This window comes from Colias eurytheme, chromosome 20, assembly GCF_061535395.1.
Source record: "Colias eurytheme isolate Ceu_HAF_F1 chromosome 20, ilColEury1 Martin Lab GWU primary, whole genome shotgun sequence".
Classification (NCBI taxonomy): Eukaryota; Metazoa; Arthropoda; class Insecta; order Lepidoptera; family Pieridae; genus Colias; species Colias eurytheme.
In genome coordinates, this window is record NC_142999.1 from 4,293,359 (window position 1) to 4,306,770 (window position 13,412).

Consider the following 13,412-nt stretch of genomic DNA (forward strand, 5'->3'; position numbering starts at 1 on the left):
TTCAGTGAGTTGAGTGTGAATAATTTAAAGAGATTTATAATTTATTTTAGCCTATATTTTTATATTATGCTCCCAATAAGTGATAACGAATAACGTACCTTTTCGGTTAAAAAAATTTAATTAGACAATAATTAGGGCCTTTAGGGAGTATTTATTTTACTATTTAGTATCAGGGACTGTAGACACAAACTTCTTTACAAACTTAAAGCTCTAATATATTATAATTAAGTTTAAAATAATTAAAGGACGTAAAGGACCAAAACCATTTTGTTTCTCTTTGGCCAAATAAATTATTCTGAATAAATGATAGAGAAGTAAAACAAACTATTTCCAAATTAATAATAATTTTATTATTAAACTTACCTATTGTAATTATTTACATATTTAGCAGACAATTTATAATTTATAAATGTTACATCAATATATTTTTATCAGTTTACAAAAACATTTGATTCAAAAATGGCAGTTTACTATTAATAGTTGTAGTCGATATTTTCCAGAGCTCTTCAAATTATCTTCATCGTTTGGAATGTTTACGTTAATTATTACATTAGTACGAGTTTTATAAAATCAGAAAGGTCAGTGCTATTTATTTAATAATTATTGTTTTTATATTAAATAAAAAGATAGTGAAAACTGTATATTCAATAATTATAAGACGTCATTAATTAAATTATATAAAAAGAAAAGAAAAATATTAATAGAGTTACACGTGGTAGAATAAATGAAAGTAATTTAAGGGACCCTCTAAAAATATAAAATAAAATTATTCAAATAAAAATAAATTATTATGAAAAATCGAAACATCAAATATTTTATATAAGATTAAAAATGTAAATAAAATTATATCATAAATAATATTAAATTATAAAAATAAACTAACTGGGTTCTTAAAGTTTAAATGGAGTGTTATTCTTAACATATGAGTAAGAATTCATATTGTTTTATCGGTAAACTCACTTGAATATTGGTAATAATTTAATTTTATTTTTTTTAAATTAATTTTCATTCACATTGACGCTTACCTATATGTTAAGAAAACTATCATGGTGGAAAGTTATAAAATTCCACAGTTTTAAATTGAAATCATACTTCAAATAAAAACATTATAACAAAGATATTGTTACTTGGATAAAATAAAAAAGGAACAATCTATCATATATACAGAATACAATACATATATAAATTATCTGTCAACTCTTGTTCAGTCTTTACATTATAATCTGTGGTTCTGGCACAGATAAGGCAATAGACTTGTGTGGAAGGACTTGGCCACCGTTGACATATAATTCATCCTTTACAATAACGTCTTCGCCCAGCACAGTGCAGTTTTCCATTCTGACCCATCGTCCAACTACGGAACGCCAACCTACGATACAGCCGTCGAGCCAAGCGTGTTGTCTGACACACGCACCGCGCAATATTGTACTGCGTTTGATGCAGGCTCCTGAAAAAAAAAATCAACATGGTATTATTAATTCTATATGTTTTTCTTGCCATGATCTAAAATGATGCAAGCATGCTAATAAGATTTTCTTATTAGAACGAGTATAATATAATTATGTCGTAACTAGATTAAAATCTGATTGCCTTAGATATGATATGATACAAGGTAATTACTGAAAAACACATTAACTCAATCAAACAACAAAATACAGAAATTATTTCTTTACTAGGTTTCCGCCCGCGGCATTGCCCGCGCAGTCAAAGAAAAACCCGCATAGTTCCCGTTCCCTTGGGATTTCCGGGATTGCGTCATTTTCCCGGGATATAAAGTAGCCTATGTCCTTTCTCGGGTATCAAAATATCTCCATACCAAATTTCATGCAAATTGGTTCAGTAGTTTAGGCGTGATTGAGTAACAGACAGACAGACAGAGTTACTTTCGCATTTATAATATTAGTATGGATAACTCATACATGACATGGAAGAAATATATTGCACGCCTCATAAGCGAAGCGTTGAGGTGGGTACTACTGTCACTTCGCGCAAAACATCTGATTTTTCAAACTTAAAATGTCTTTATGTATCATACATTGCACTTGTAAGATAATACATACACACACATATTAAGAAAAAACACTATTTTTAACATTCATGATATTTTTGAAGTCATTTTTGTTATTTAAACTAGTTAAAAAACAGTTTAAAAAAGTTCTGTCTTGGACGTCCGTGTGTCTGTATGTGCTTTTCTATGCTATGTGTATATGTATGTGCTATGTGATTTTCTTGTTAACACGATAGCGACCGAAATACTTTACTAATTGAGTCTTTTTTTTTCTCTTACGCTTGAGTATGCTCAGGAATAGAACCCTTTCATTTTTCAGGGTCTGATTCGATGTGGTTTAATTGTTATTAAATAAACAAAAATAATAATTAATAAATAATTATTAAAAAAAATTTTTACAGTATCGTGACTATTTACAGAAAGTGCATAATAGAAACATGAAGCTGCATGTATTTTTTACTTAAATGAGTCATGACTTATTATGTAAGAAATCGACTATCTTTGAACATAATAGTGTTGTGATAGCAAATATTACAAAGGAAGTTGCTGATACGATTTCTACAACTGTGAACACAAGCTATATTTATACAACTGTGTTTACAGTTTACGTTTTATACCTCATATTTTAATTAGCCTACAAAATTGACACCTTAAAAATACCACCAATAAAGTATTTCAAAAAATGGTTGCTATTTAAAAAAAATACTTAATTGAATAAACTTTGTGACTTTTTTTTTCACTTTTGACAAATTTAACCACTCATGATTTTTTTTATCCTTTCTCTCTAAACACACAAAAGGTCTGTAAAACTTACCATCTTCAATAACAACTCCAGGGCCGATAGTCACATTAGGACCTATCCTACACCCTTTACCAATCGTGGCTGTCGGATCTATCAATACATTGCCGACAACCTCAGCACCATTGTGCAGTTTGCTTGAGTTCTTTTGTCTTAAGCTGGTCAAATAGAGACACATGCCTGTAAAATATACAAGGACAAGTATTATGTTAGGTAAATAAGACATAATATCTTACTAATTTAATAAAAGCGAAAATTTGTGAGGATTTTTGGTTTTCTACGAAAAAGAGACTACCGATTTGGATACATCAACATTATACATTAGAATAACAAATGATCTACAGAAGGACTTGTACAATTATTTTGCCCGTGGTTTCGTCCGCGGTTGAAACAGCGCGGCACAGTTAGTTAATTTAAAAGTTTGAATTTGAATGTATTTTTAACCGACTTCTCTTTACTTTACCACGCGAAAACCACGGATTTTGACGATACTTGGCAATGATGTAGCTTATTATGTACCAGGAAACACGTAGGCTACAGATTTTTTTTTCTCTTGCCCGCGGTTGAATCAGTGCAACAAATCTAGTCATTTTTAAATTTACATAAAACTTGTTTGTTAATTTAAATTAAAGAAAAAATAAAAAAATTAACACATTTTTAAGCTATTGCATAGCTTCTATCGCGGGCCTTGAGCGCGGGGACCGAATCCAGAAATTTAGTAACAAAAAACCTCACGCTTCCCACTCCGACCGGCTCGGAGGTGTGGCTTGAAGGCATAGCATGCAATAGCTTTACCGCGGCAGTCCCCGAGTGCCACACATCTTTTTTTTTCTATTTTCTCTTAAAATTAATATATGTAGTTAACATACCAGTTAAGAAGTCCTTTGGTTGTCCCACATCCATCCAAAAGCCCTGCAGCTCCATAGCATACAACTGTCCATCTTGTGCCATAAACGGAAACACTTCCTTTTCTATTGACGTCGGACGCAGTTCTATTCGGTCGAGAACCGATGGATTTAGTATGTACATGCCTAGAAATTATAAAAAAAACAATGAGAATATATTGCATAGTTATTAAATTAATAATTTTAGATATGTAGTTCAATACAGTCACACTGTTTATTTGAAGTTACTATTGCTACATCATAACTGATGAAATACAGAAAAGAAATAAAATAGCGTGTGTGCCGAGCACACGTGTCAGAAGTGAAACTTCTTTGGCAAGATTCAAAGATACCATAATCGTCGCCACTACATCACGTGACGGTAATGACATGACGCGACCTTGTATTTTTACTCTCAACACGCCTAAAGAAATTTTTTTCCAAATTTTTTCATTTGTCTATTATAATTTAAAATACTTCTGAAAATTTGTTCTTTGTTATCATTACTTATATATTTTACAGATACATATTAAATTCAATTTTGTGCATAACAAATATGGTTGAAAATCTATGCAGAATTCTTTTATCTAGCTACAATTTATGTTAAAATATTCCTAGTATGTCTAAAGGTTATTGTATAGCTACGTAGAGATAACAAATAGGTGACATCATAAATATAACTTGTTATTTCAGTAAATACAATTTAACATATGGTTATTTTACTTGTAAGTTATACATTTTATTATAAATAGAAAACGACGTGTATATCCGATTTTGTCCGAAAAAAATATTGATGTGTTATCTTGATATTAAAGCTTGATAAAAAAAAATCATTATCGTTATCTATTATTTACCAAGAATTTAGGTCATAATCTTCATTTGATTAGTTGTGTATACTAAAGAAGGACAAAATAGAAAAATGAAGATATTACTATCGTTTACTTAGTCCATTTAGGAGTAATCAACTGAGCTAATCTAAATGAATCTTATCACTAGGACAATTACAGGACAGCAAACTATGATAATAATTGATGTGTTGATTTTTAGAAGAAATATAAGTAATTTTTATTAGCAACTTAGAAATGCAATAAATTGAAGATTGTCTTTGTATTAACAGTTCGCCCGTGTGGTGTTTTGATAAAAGGTAGCCTATGTTCTTTCTCTGGGTCTAAAGATTGTCTGTGCCAAATTTCATCAAAATCGGTTGAGAGGTTTAAGCGGGAAAGCATAACAGACAGAGTTACTTTCGCATTTATAATATTATATTAGTAGGGAATTGTTTATCTAGGATGAAATCTTCTATGTTATTTAATGTGACAAACCTGCATTTATTTTGTTTGATATAAATTCTTGTGGTTTCTCAACAAAACTCTCTATTTCACCATTATCTTTGTAAACAACTACACCATATTTGGAGGGCTCTTCTACTTTTGTGACAACTATTGTACCTTCCTGAAACAAATAAACAATGTTTGTAAAAGGAAAATGAATTTTACTTCTTTTTTTTTCCAAATGAATCATTTTGTTAATGTACCTAACATTAAATAATAACTTGCAATTGAGTTAACATAAATATAAAAAGATATTACTTTATCAAAAATTTACAGTTATTTTTAATTATTCACTATAGAATGAGAGATATTATTGAAGATTTCTCTCAAAGAATATGAGAGATATAATGCTTTTAGTAATTTAATTGGGACCTTAATGTTTTAAGTTTAATAAATAGAAACAAGATACCTTTCCATGACTCCTGTGGAATTTAGCAAGTTCTTTGAAAGGAAAGTCGCATATCACATCAGAGTTTAATACAAAAAAGGGTTCAGGGCTTGAACACAATAGATCACGAGCCAGAGCCAGTGGCCCTGCCGTACCCAAGGGCTCAGTTTCATGTGAAAATGTGAGAGACACACCGAGTTTTGATACTTGTTCCGTCAGTTCTTTTTCCATGTCATCTGCTCTGTAAGATACTGCTAAAATCACCTGAAATAATTTTTTTATTTGGAATTACGGATACGATATGATAGACTTAAATGATAATTTATGATATCCTCAAATTAGGTAACTTGTCACCAATGTTTAGTCATAATTTTGCCAAAACATTAAACAGGTATTGAACGGAAAAAGGTAACAACGAAAAAAAAATCTAAACACAATAATTATCAAATAATTGTCGTCATTCTACATTTTTTGTAGATAACAATAATTATTGTTCATACCTGTGTTACGCCTGCATCAACTAAGGCTTCTATCTGATGCATAAGTATTGGCTTATTAGCAAATTCCACCAGTGGCTTAGGTCTGCTTAATGTTAAGGGCCTCAAACGGGTTCCATAGCCCCCAACGAGGATAAGAGCACGTATTTCACCCAGTTTCTTATCGGAACCGCACATTTTAATAGTTATTTATTTTTAAAACTTTTTAATTTGTTAATTATTTTTATTCACAAATGAAACACTTTATATGCAGTTTACGTGGCGAAGTCTTTATTTATTACAATGTTTAACAATTACAAATACAAAGTATACAAACAATACTCGTAGACTTCAGATTGCAGAAAACTGACGAATTGATTATTGACGCTTGACGCTTGTAAATTGTAATTTTGTGTAAATTGTAAACGTCATCTGTTTGGACAAGGTGGCTGACATTGGCATATTAAAAATATTACATACAGATAATGACGGTGTTTTTTATAAAGGGCTTTCCTTATATCATTATGTTACTTAATGATCTAAGGGGCTTTCGCATACTCTAAGTTTCGCACACAGGGCTTTAAGGTTTTTGCCACAGTTCTTTTACCTAAGTCTTTTACCATGACTTTACAAGATTTTCTTCCACAATACCCATAACTCATTTAAAATAAGAATGTTGTTACCATAGACATGGACGTATAAAAAAAGTCGGACGCCGTTTTACGAACAAACAACGTGAAGCCACCGTAGTAAGCTAGCGATCGTGTAAACACAATGGGAGTAAAATTTCAAGGAAACTTTTATTTGCTACATGAATTGAGAGTAATTTATAATCTACCTAAGCTGACATTTGAGTTTTGACACATGGCATGACGGCCGCGGGCCGACCGCTGACGGCTGATTCTCTAATTCCATACGTCATTACGTAATGGCTGCTGTTTGTCAGTGTCATAAAAATCTTTAAATTCCTCCTTTCTTCAATAAAATAATGGCTGTCCCGTTCCGAATTCTTTCTCGTTGTAAAGGTAAATTTCTATTCTTAAAAGTAATTTATGATATATTTTATGTTTATGCAAGTTTCATTGCTTGATGTAGTTGTAGTTTTTGCATAGCACATTTGCATCTAATAATTATTAATTGAACGTTATTAGCCTTGTAAAATGATCAATGTTTATTGATACAATCAATTTCATCGATTCTGGACCTGAATTCTAGATCCTCATTACTGTATTAGTTTCTGATAAATCCTAATCGGACTTTGAGAGATTGGACTACGACCATTTTTTACCAATGTCGTTTTTATTACAGTCAATGTTACGTAGACCTTATTCTAAAAATAATATAGACAGTTTTACAATAAGTATAACATTTTTTATCTATCTTGTTATTATACGAAACAATGAACTTAAGTTTTCGAATGAATATTAAGTCATTCTAATTAGATAACTGTTATTACTTATTGATAAAAATTTAAAAATAAGTTATCCTCCTTATCTTGCGTCCAACTATCTTTGTATGTGATTTGTTTGGATGTAATTTTTTATATAACTGGAAACTATTATTTTGGATATATACAATGAGGGTATGGCCTTACATAATATAAATATAACACCTACAGTATGGTATTCAATTATTATTTTCTTTTCAAAACTCATAAACAGTGGTATTTTTAGTTACAGATGGGCTCAAGCTCGGAAATGTCAGACTCTCATCAGCCTATGCAGAGACTAGAAAAAACTTAGTACTCACAAAAGACACTAAAGTCATTGTACAAGGCTTTACTGGCAAACAGGGTACATTCCATAGTCAGCAAGCTCTCGACTATGGCACCAACTTGGTTGGTGGAGTGTCCCCAAAGAAGGCAGGCACTGAACATCTTGGGAAACCAGTATTCGCTACTGTAAGGGAGGCTAAAGAAAAGACAGGTGCGGAAGCATCAATGATCTATGTTCCTCCACCTGGAGCAGCCGCAGCCATTATGGAATCAATTGAGGCAGAAGTGCCCTTGATTGTGTGCATCACAGAAGGAGTACCTCAACATGTAATATATATTTTATAATTCAAAAACTCTCCTTTATTATTAAAATAATCATGTAAATAACATTTCACTTATAAGTATGCTAAGGAAAAGTTGTGGGTGGTCATGGGTGAAGTATTCCATTATGTCTAAGATTGTTTAAATGTTAGTCTACTGTTCCAGTATTAAAGCATATTTAATATCACTGATAATTAATAATTGAGATGTTCATGATAATCACAGTTCATCAATACAAAAAAGATATTTGAAATTATTCATAATCTTTCTTAACAATCATTTTAATGTTTATAGGACATGGTGCGCGTAAAGCACGCGTTGCTACGTCAAAACAAATCCCGTTTGGTGGGCCCCAACTGCCCTGGTATCATTGCGCCAGAGAAGTGCAAGATCGGCATCATGCCGGCCGCCGTCCATAAGGCTGGTTGTATCGGCGTTGTGTCGAGATCTGGTACTCTCACATATGAGGCCTGTCATCAAACAACTGTTGTAAGTATTTTGCAATATACTATGTTACTTTTGTGTTTGTATCATAGGTTTGATGTCATGAACATGTTATTTTATATGACTATTTAATTGATAGGTCTGGGTTAAATATATTTTCTTCATACTTATATGCATTAATAATGGCTATAATTTTGATTGCTTTTGTAAGAACCTTAAGTTGTCTATTGGTAAATTGGACACAAAAATCTTTGTAGAATCTCAAAATTTAGAAAAGTGGCCACATTAAAGACATTTGTTTGCCTCTCAAAGGTCTACACATATCTTACATCTGATATTGTAGACGTGAAACATAGGTATGACTGATATCTTAATATCTGTCTATAATATCTTGATTGTTCAATGTGCATTTGTATTTTTGTCTAATCTTTATATTATAAATCTGTTATGTAAGAATAATTTTTATTCAATAACCCAAAAGTAATAAAATATGATGTATGATATTAACCATGACCATTATATTAAATTGTATTGACCTTACTCTTGAAATTTCGTCTGGTAGATGTTACGTAATTCGTGACGCGTATTTGGCGGCAAATAGTAAGATACACTGTTGATCAAACAAATACATAATATACAAATAAAAATTATGTATCTAAGAAATTATAGAAAGATATGTGCATATACTTATGATACACATATCACTGCTACATATATTTTAATATTTCAGGACATTTCATGTTATGTCCAGTAACAAATAAGAATAAGATGTTGGAATATATGTATTTTTAATCATAATTATGTGCCATCACGTGATTTGTAAAAATGTACAATTATTATAGTCTATGGATGCAAAGTGTTTTTATTAAATGTTCATCTATGTTTTCAGACTGGCTTGGGACAAACTCTATGTGTAGGTATTGGTGGTGATCCCTTCAACGGCACAGACTTTATTGACTGCCTTGAAGTATTTCTGAAAGACCCCAACACCAAAGGAATTATACTCATTGGAGAGATTGGTGGTAACGCTGAGGAATTGGCTTCAGAATATCTGATTCAGAACAACACTGTAAGTTTTGTTCCGATATTTGTTTTATCATTTTTTTTTATGTTTTATTTATTTGCTTAGTTTATTTTTTGTTTTGACAGAGCAAGGTAACGGGTTAAGCTACTCACAAAGGTTACATTTAATTTATATGAAAGTCTCATGCATTTACGAGTACAATATGAGTGTCTATATGTAGAAACACTTCATGACTTCAAATACATTTATTACATTACTATCATTCTAGACTCGAGTTTGTATTTCATGCATTTAGAAAATAGCATGTATCTATATTACAAACACTACATCTCCATAACTATAACTATATACATTATTTATTATATATTGCATTTATGTAGCAATGAACATAGCAAGTGAATGAGTGCATCTTACAATCATTGTATGCTGCATTGACCATTTTTTTCATGTATTACAAATAATAAACAAGTTTTATAATCTCTAGGGCCAAAAAGCGAAACCAGTAGTTTCGTTCATTGCTGGTCTTACCGCACCACCCGGAAGGCGGATGGGTCACGCTGGTGCTATCATTTCTGGAGGTAAAGGAGGAGCCATGGACAAAATCAAAGCTTTGGAAAAAGCAAACGTAATCGTCACCCGCTCTCCAGCCAAAATGGGCGTCGAATTATTAAAAGAAATGAAGCGATTAGAAATTGTTTAAGTATATCAAGATATATTTTGTCGTCATTTTAATTTGTATAAAATTTTAGCGATTATACCGTATTTATTTATTTCATGTTGTTGTTTAATTTGTGACGACGGCCTTTATGTACCTAGTTGTGTGTGGCACAGCATATTATTAAGGCACTTCAATGTTAAATTAAGTGAATTAAATTTTGTGAATGATCACTTCCTATTTGTAAGATCATGTCCAGTCACATATATTCTAAGATAAACTCTGCCAGATTTATATGTATTTACTTATGAAGTTTTGTTATGCTTCTAATGTTTACTCCTAATTATTATGCTAATTACAATTTAATACCTCGAATCAATGTTAACGTTATGAGGATAAAATAAAAAAGTTCTTCAAAGTTAATGAAATTTTTAATTACACAACTACAATATAAAGTACATAAAAACAAAACAAATATTAACAAAACTTTAAAGTTTCAGTTTCAATGCTGAGTGTTTTCTCTAAAAATACTTCACAGCAAATTAAATCTCTAACATAATATGCTAGCTACACTATTGGTGGGAACTTAACAGTAAAATCAGTTATCACATTCAGATCTGTTAAAAAATAACAATAAAGAAGTGAAGAACTAACATATTGTTTTTCCATTTATAATCTAACATTTATACAAAAGATTTCACTCTTTAAATACTTCAGTGAAATACTAACTGCTACAATTAATATTAAATGCTTTTTTTAACACCTTCAAAAGGTGAAATAATATTCAATAGCACAGAAAAACAAAAACCCCTACCTTTATTTCTTGATTTTGACAATATTCTGTGCTTCAAGCACCACTATTTTAAGAGTGAATAGATTTTAACACATTGAAATGGTTAAAATACTGAGATTACATCTGCAAATTTTTATTGGCACATGTACAAAATTATGTTTATTTTAAACAACATATTTTGTCATATTATATAAATAATCTGCATCTCAAAGGTAGCAAAATAACTTAAGTCTAAAATAGAATAAAAAATATCACTAAATAGATAAAGTTGCTTAGAATGCATGCTTAGTCTTCAAGTCATGTTTACTTCTTAACATCTATCAAAATATTTCTACCACCTATCTCTACGGCCTCTGCCACCCCTACCCCTGCCACCACCACCACCTTCCTTCTCTCGTCTTATTTTCATAGCATCAAATCTATCAGCCATAGATTGCAACTCATCAGGAACTTCTTGATTTGCTTCCTCCAAGATTTTAATTAATTCTTTGGCATGAGCCCAATCACTCCTTGTGATAAAGGACAATGCAATACCAGTCTTTCCAGCTCTACCTGTCCTGCCAATTCTATGAACATATTCCTCAATATGCCGAGGAAAATCTAAATTAACCACATGGGTCAAGTCCTTAATGTCTATACCTCTGGAGGCAACATCTGTTGCAATTAAAATATTGACTGTACCATCAACCATTTCTTCTAAAGCTGCTTCACGGTCACTTTGGTCTCTATCTCCATGCAAAGATTGGCATTCAATGCCTTTAATAGCAAGCTCAGTGGAAATGTGGGTGGCTGTGGCTTTTTTACCACAAAATACAATCACTTTATCATTTGGGTCCATGTTAGTTATGAATTCAAACAGAGCAGCATCCTTATCATCTTCTTCAACAAACATAAGCTTTTGTGTAACAGTATGTACTGCAGCTAAATCAAGTGATCCCACATTTACTTGGATCGGGTCTTTCATGTAGGATTCAGCTAAACGTCGCACACCAGATGGCCAAGTTGCTGATGTCATAACACATTGGCGGTCAGGCCTGACATCAAATAGGGATTTTCTGATCTGTGGTTCAAAACCCATGTCCAACATTCTGTCTGCTTCATCTAATACTATGTATGAAAAGTTTATAGCATTCAAATGTCTAGCCAGAACCAGATCATTAAATCTGCCTGGTGTTGCTATGACAATATCCACACCTTTGGTTACAATCTTAATTTGTTCCCTGCGATCCCCACCTCCATACACACATACAGATTTTATCCCTCTGTATTGATACTTAGAAACTTCCTTATCAATTTGCAAGGCAAGTTCTCTTGTTGGAGCTAATATTAATACAGTTGGACCCTCCCTTTCTTCCCTTGGGGTTGGTTGTCCCTCAATATGTATCAAAGCAGGAAGCAAGAATGCAAGAGTTTTACCAGTTCCTGTTTGTGCTATACCAATCATATCTTCACCTCTCATTAATATTGGCCAAGCTTGACTCTGTATAGGAGAAGGTTGTGTAAAGCCTTGCTTATAAATTTCATCCAAAATTTCAGGATAATGTTGGAATGCCTGTTCAAATGTTAAAACTGGGTTGGGAATGGGTTTCAGATCTGGTCTATCCTCAAATGTTCTCCGCACTTGTATGTCATTGTTTTCAAGTCTCCAACGAGTAACATCAGCAGGAGACATAGCTGCAACATTGGGATCTTCCTTGTAAAAATCTTTTACAATAGCTGGTAATTGTGACCATCTCTCTTGTTGATGTTGATCATAGACTGCATTCAGTTTATTCCAATCAAAAACCTCATCCCCATGTGCATTCTTAGTAACAAATTCAGAACTATTGCTTCCATTACTGGTATTCATAGTGTCTCTTGGCTCTCTGGGGGTGGGTCTACGATCAATCGTTAGATCATTGATCAACTTCTCTACTTTTGAAATAGCTTCATCTGATCCAAACAATGTTATGTCTGTATCATTGCCATTAGAATCTCCGATTTTTATTTTAGCTTCACTTTCATATTCAAGATCTCTGATTTTAGAACCCCCTTTGCCAATCACCCGGCCAACTTTATCAGATGGAATGGATATAATCTTTTTGTTTTCTTGACGGAAGTTTTGCCGGTCACCATCTCTGTTGTTATCTCCACGCGCTCTCCAATCAGTGTTAGTATTTGCAGAACGTTGCCCTCCTCTATACCCTCGATTTGAATAGCTTCCTCGTGCTCCTCTATTCGAGTGAAAAATTTGAGTTCTTTGTGGAGGCGAAGCAGCTACCGGCTCACTTTCCTGCCATTCATCATCCCAATCCGCCATTTTTAAAACAATCTAAATGTTTAAAGATGTTATTACAACGTATCTTTTCGATATTATAAGTAGTAAGAAGTCCTCTCAGGATCTAAATACCAAGCTTCTTCTGTAATGTTCTATTCTTTAACCTAACATATCAAACAAAGCAGCGCAACAATTTTAAATTTTACCTTGAATTGTCACACCCGTCACACCAAAAAGAGATGTCCACAGACACAGAGATGTCAAAATTTTTAACAATCTCGAGCTCTCGAGTGACAAGTGACAACTTATCTATGGTTT

General features: G+C 32.3%; 3 protein-coding genes across 4 annotated transcripts; 1 reads left to right on the top strand and 2 right to left on the bottom strand.

The window, feature by feature from the left end:
• Positions 1-557: 557 nt before the first annotated feature.
• Gmppb (GDP-mannose pyrophosphorylase B) lies at positions 558-6,261 on the bottom strand. Its single transcript, XM_090113871.1, has 6 exons — positions 5,911-6,261; positions 5,432-5,674; positions 5,014-5,143; positions 3,677-3,838; positions 2,823-2,987; positions 558-1,447 (listed from the first exon to the last, which is right to left on the bottom strand). The coding sequence occupies exons 1-6, from the start codon at positions 6,082-6,084 to the stop codon at positions 1,212-1,214; spliced, it is 1,110 nt and encodes a 369-aa protein (XP_089969997.1). The 5' UTR covers positions 6,085-6,261; the 3' UTR covers positions 558-1,211.
• A 500-nt stretch (positions 6,262-6,761) lies between these two features.
• On the top strand, positions 6,762-10,164 carry Scsalpha1 (Succinyl-coenzyme A synthetase alpha subunit 1). 2 transcript variants are annotated; one of them, XM_090113544.1, is made up of 5 exons: positions 6,762-6,911; positions 7,560-7,927; positions 8,216-8,410; positions 9,255-9,434; positions 9,874-10,164. In XM_090113544.1, the coding sequence occupies exons 1-5, from the start codon at positions 6,875-6,877 to the stop codon at positions 10,087-10,089; spliced, it is 996 nt and encodes a 331-aa protein (XP_089969670.1). In that variant the 5' UTR covers positions 6,762-6,874; the 3' UTR covers positions 10,090-10,164. The 2 variants fall into 2 exon arrangements, with proteins under 2 accessions (XP_089969670.1, XP_089969671.1); XM_090113545.1 differs by having other exon boundaries at positions 6,784-6,911; positions 7,566-7,927.
• A 289-nt stretch (positions 10,165-10,453) lies between these two features.
• LOC149899585 (putative ATP-dependent RNA helicase DDX43) lies at positions 10,454-13,338 on the bottom strand. The gene has a single exon (XM_090113543.1). The coding sequence runs from the start codon at positions 13,134-13,136 to the stop codon at positions 11,169-11,171; it is 1,968 nt and encodes a 655-aa protein (XP_089969669.1). The 5' UTR covers positions 13,137-13,338; the 3' UTR covers positions 10,454-11,168.
• Between the last annotated feature and the right edge of the window lie 74 nt (positions 13,339-13,412).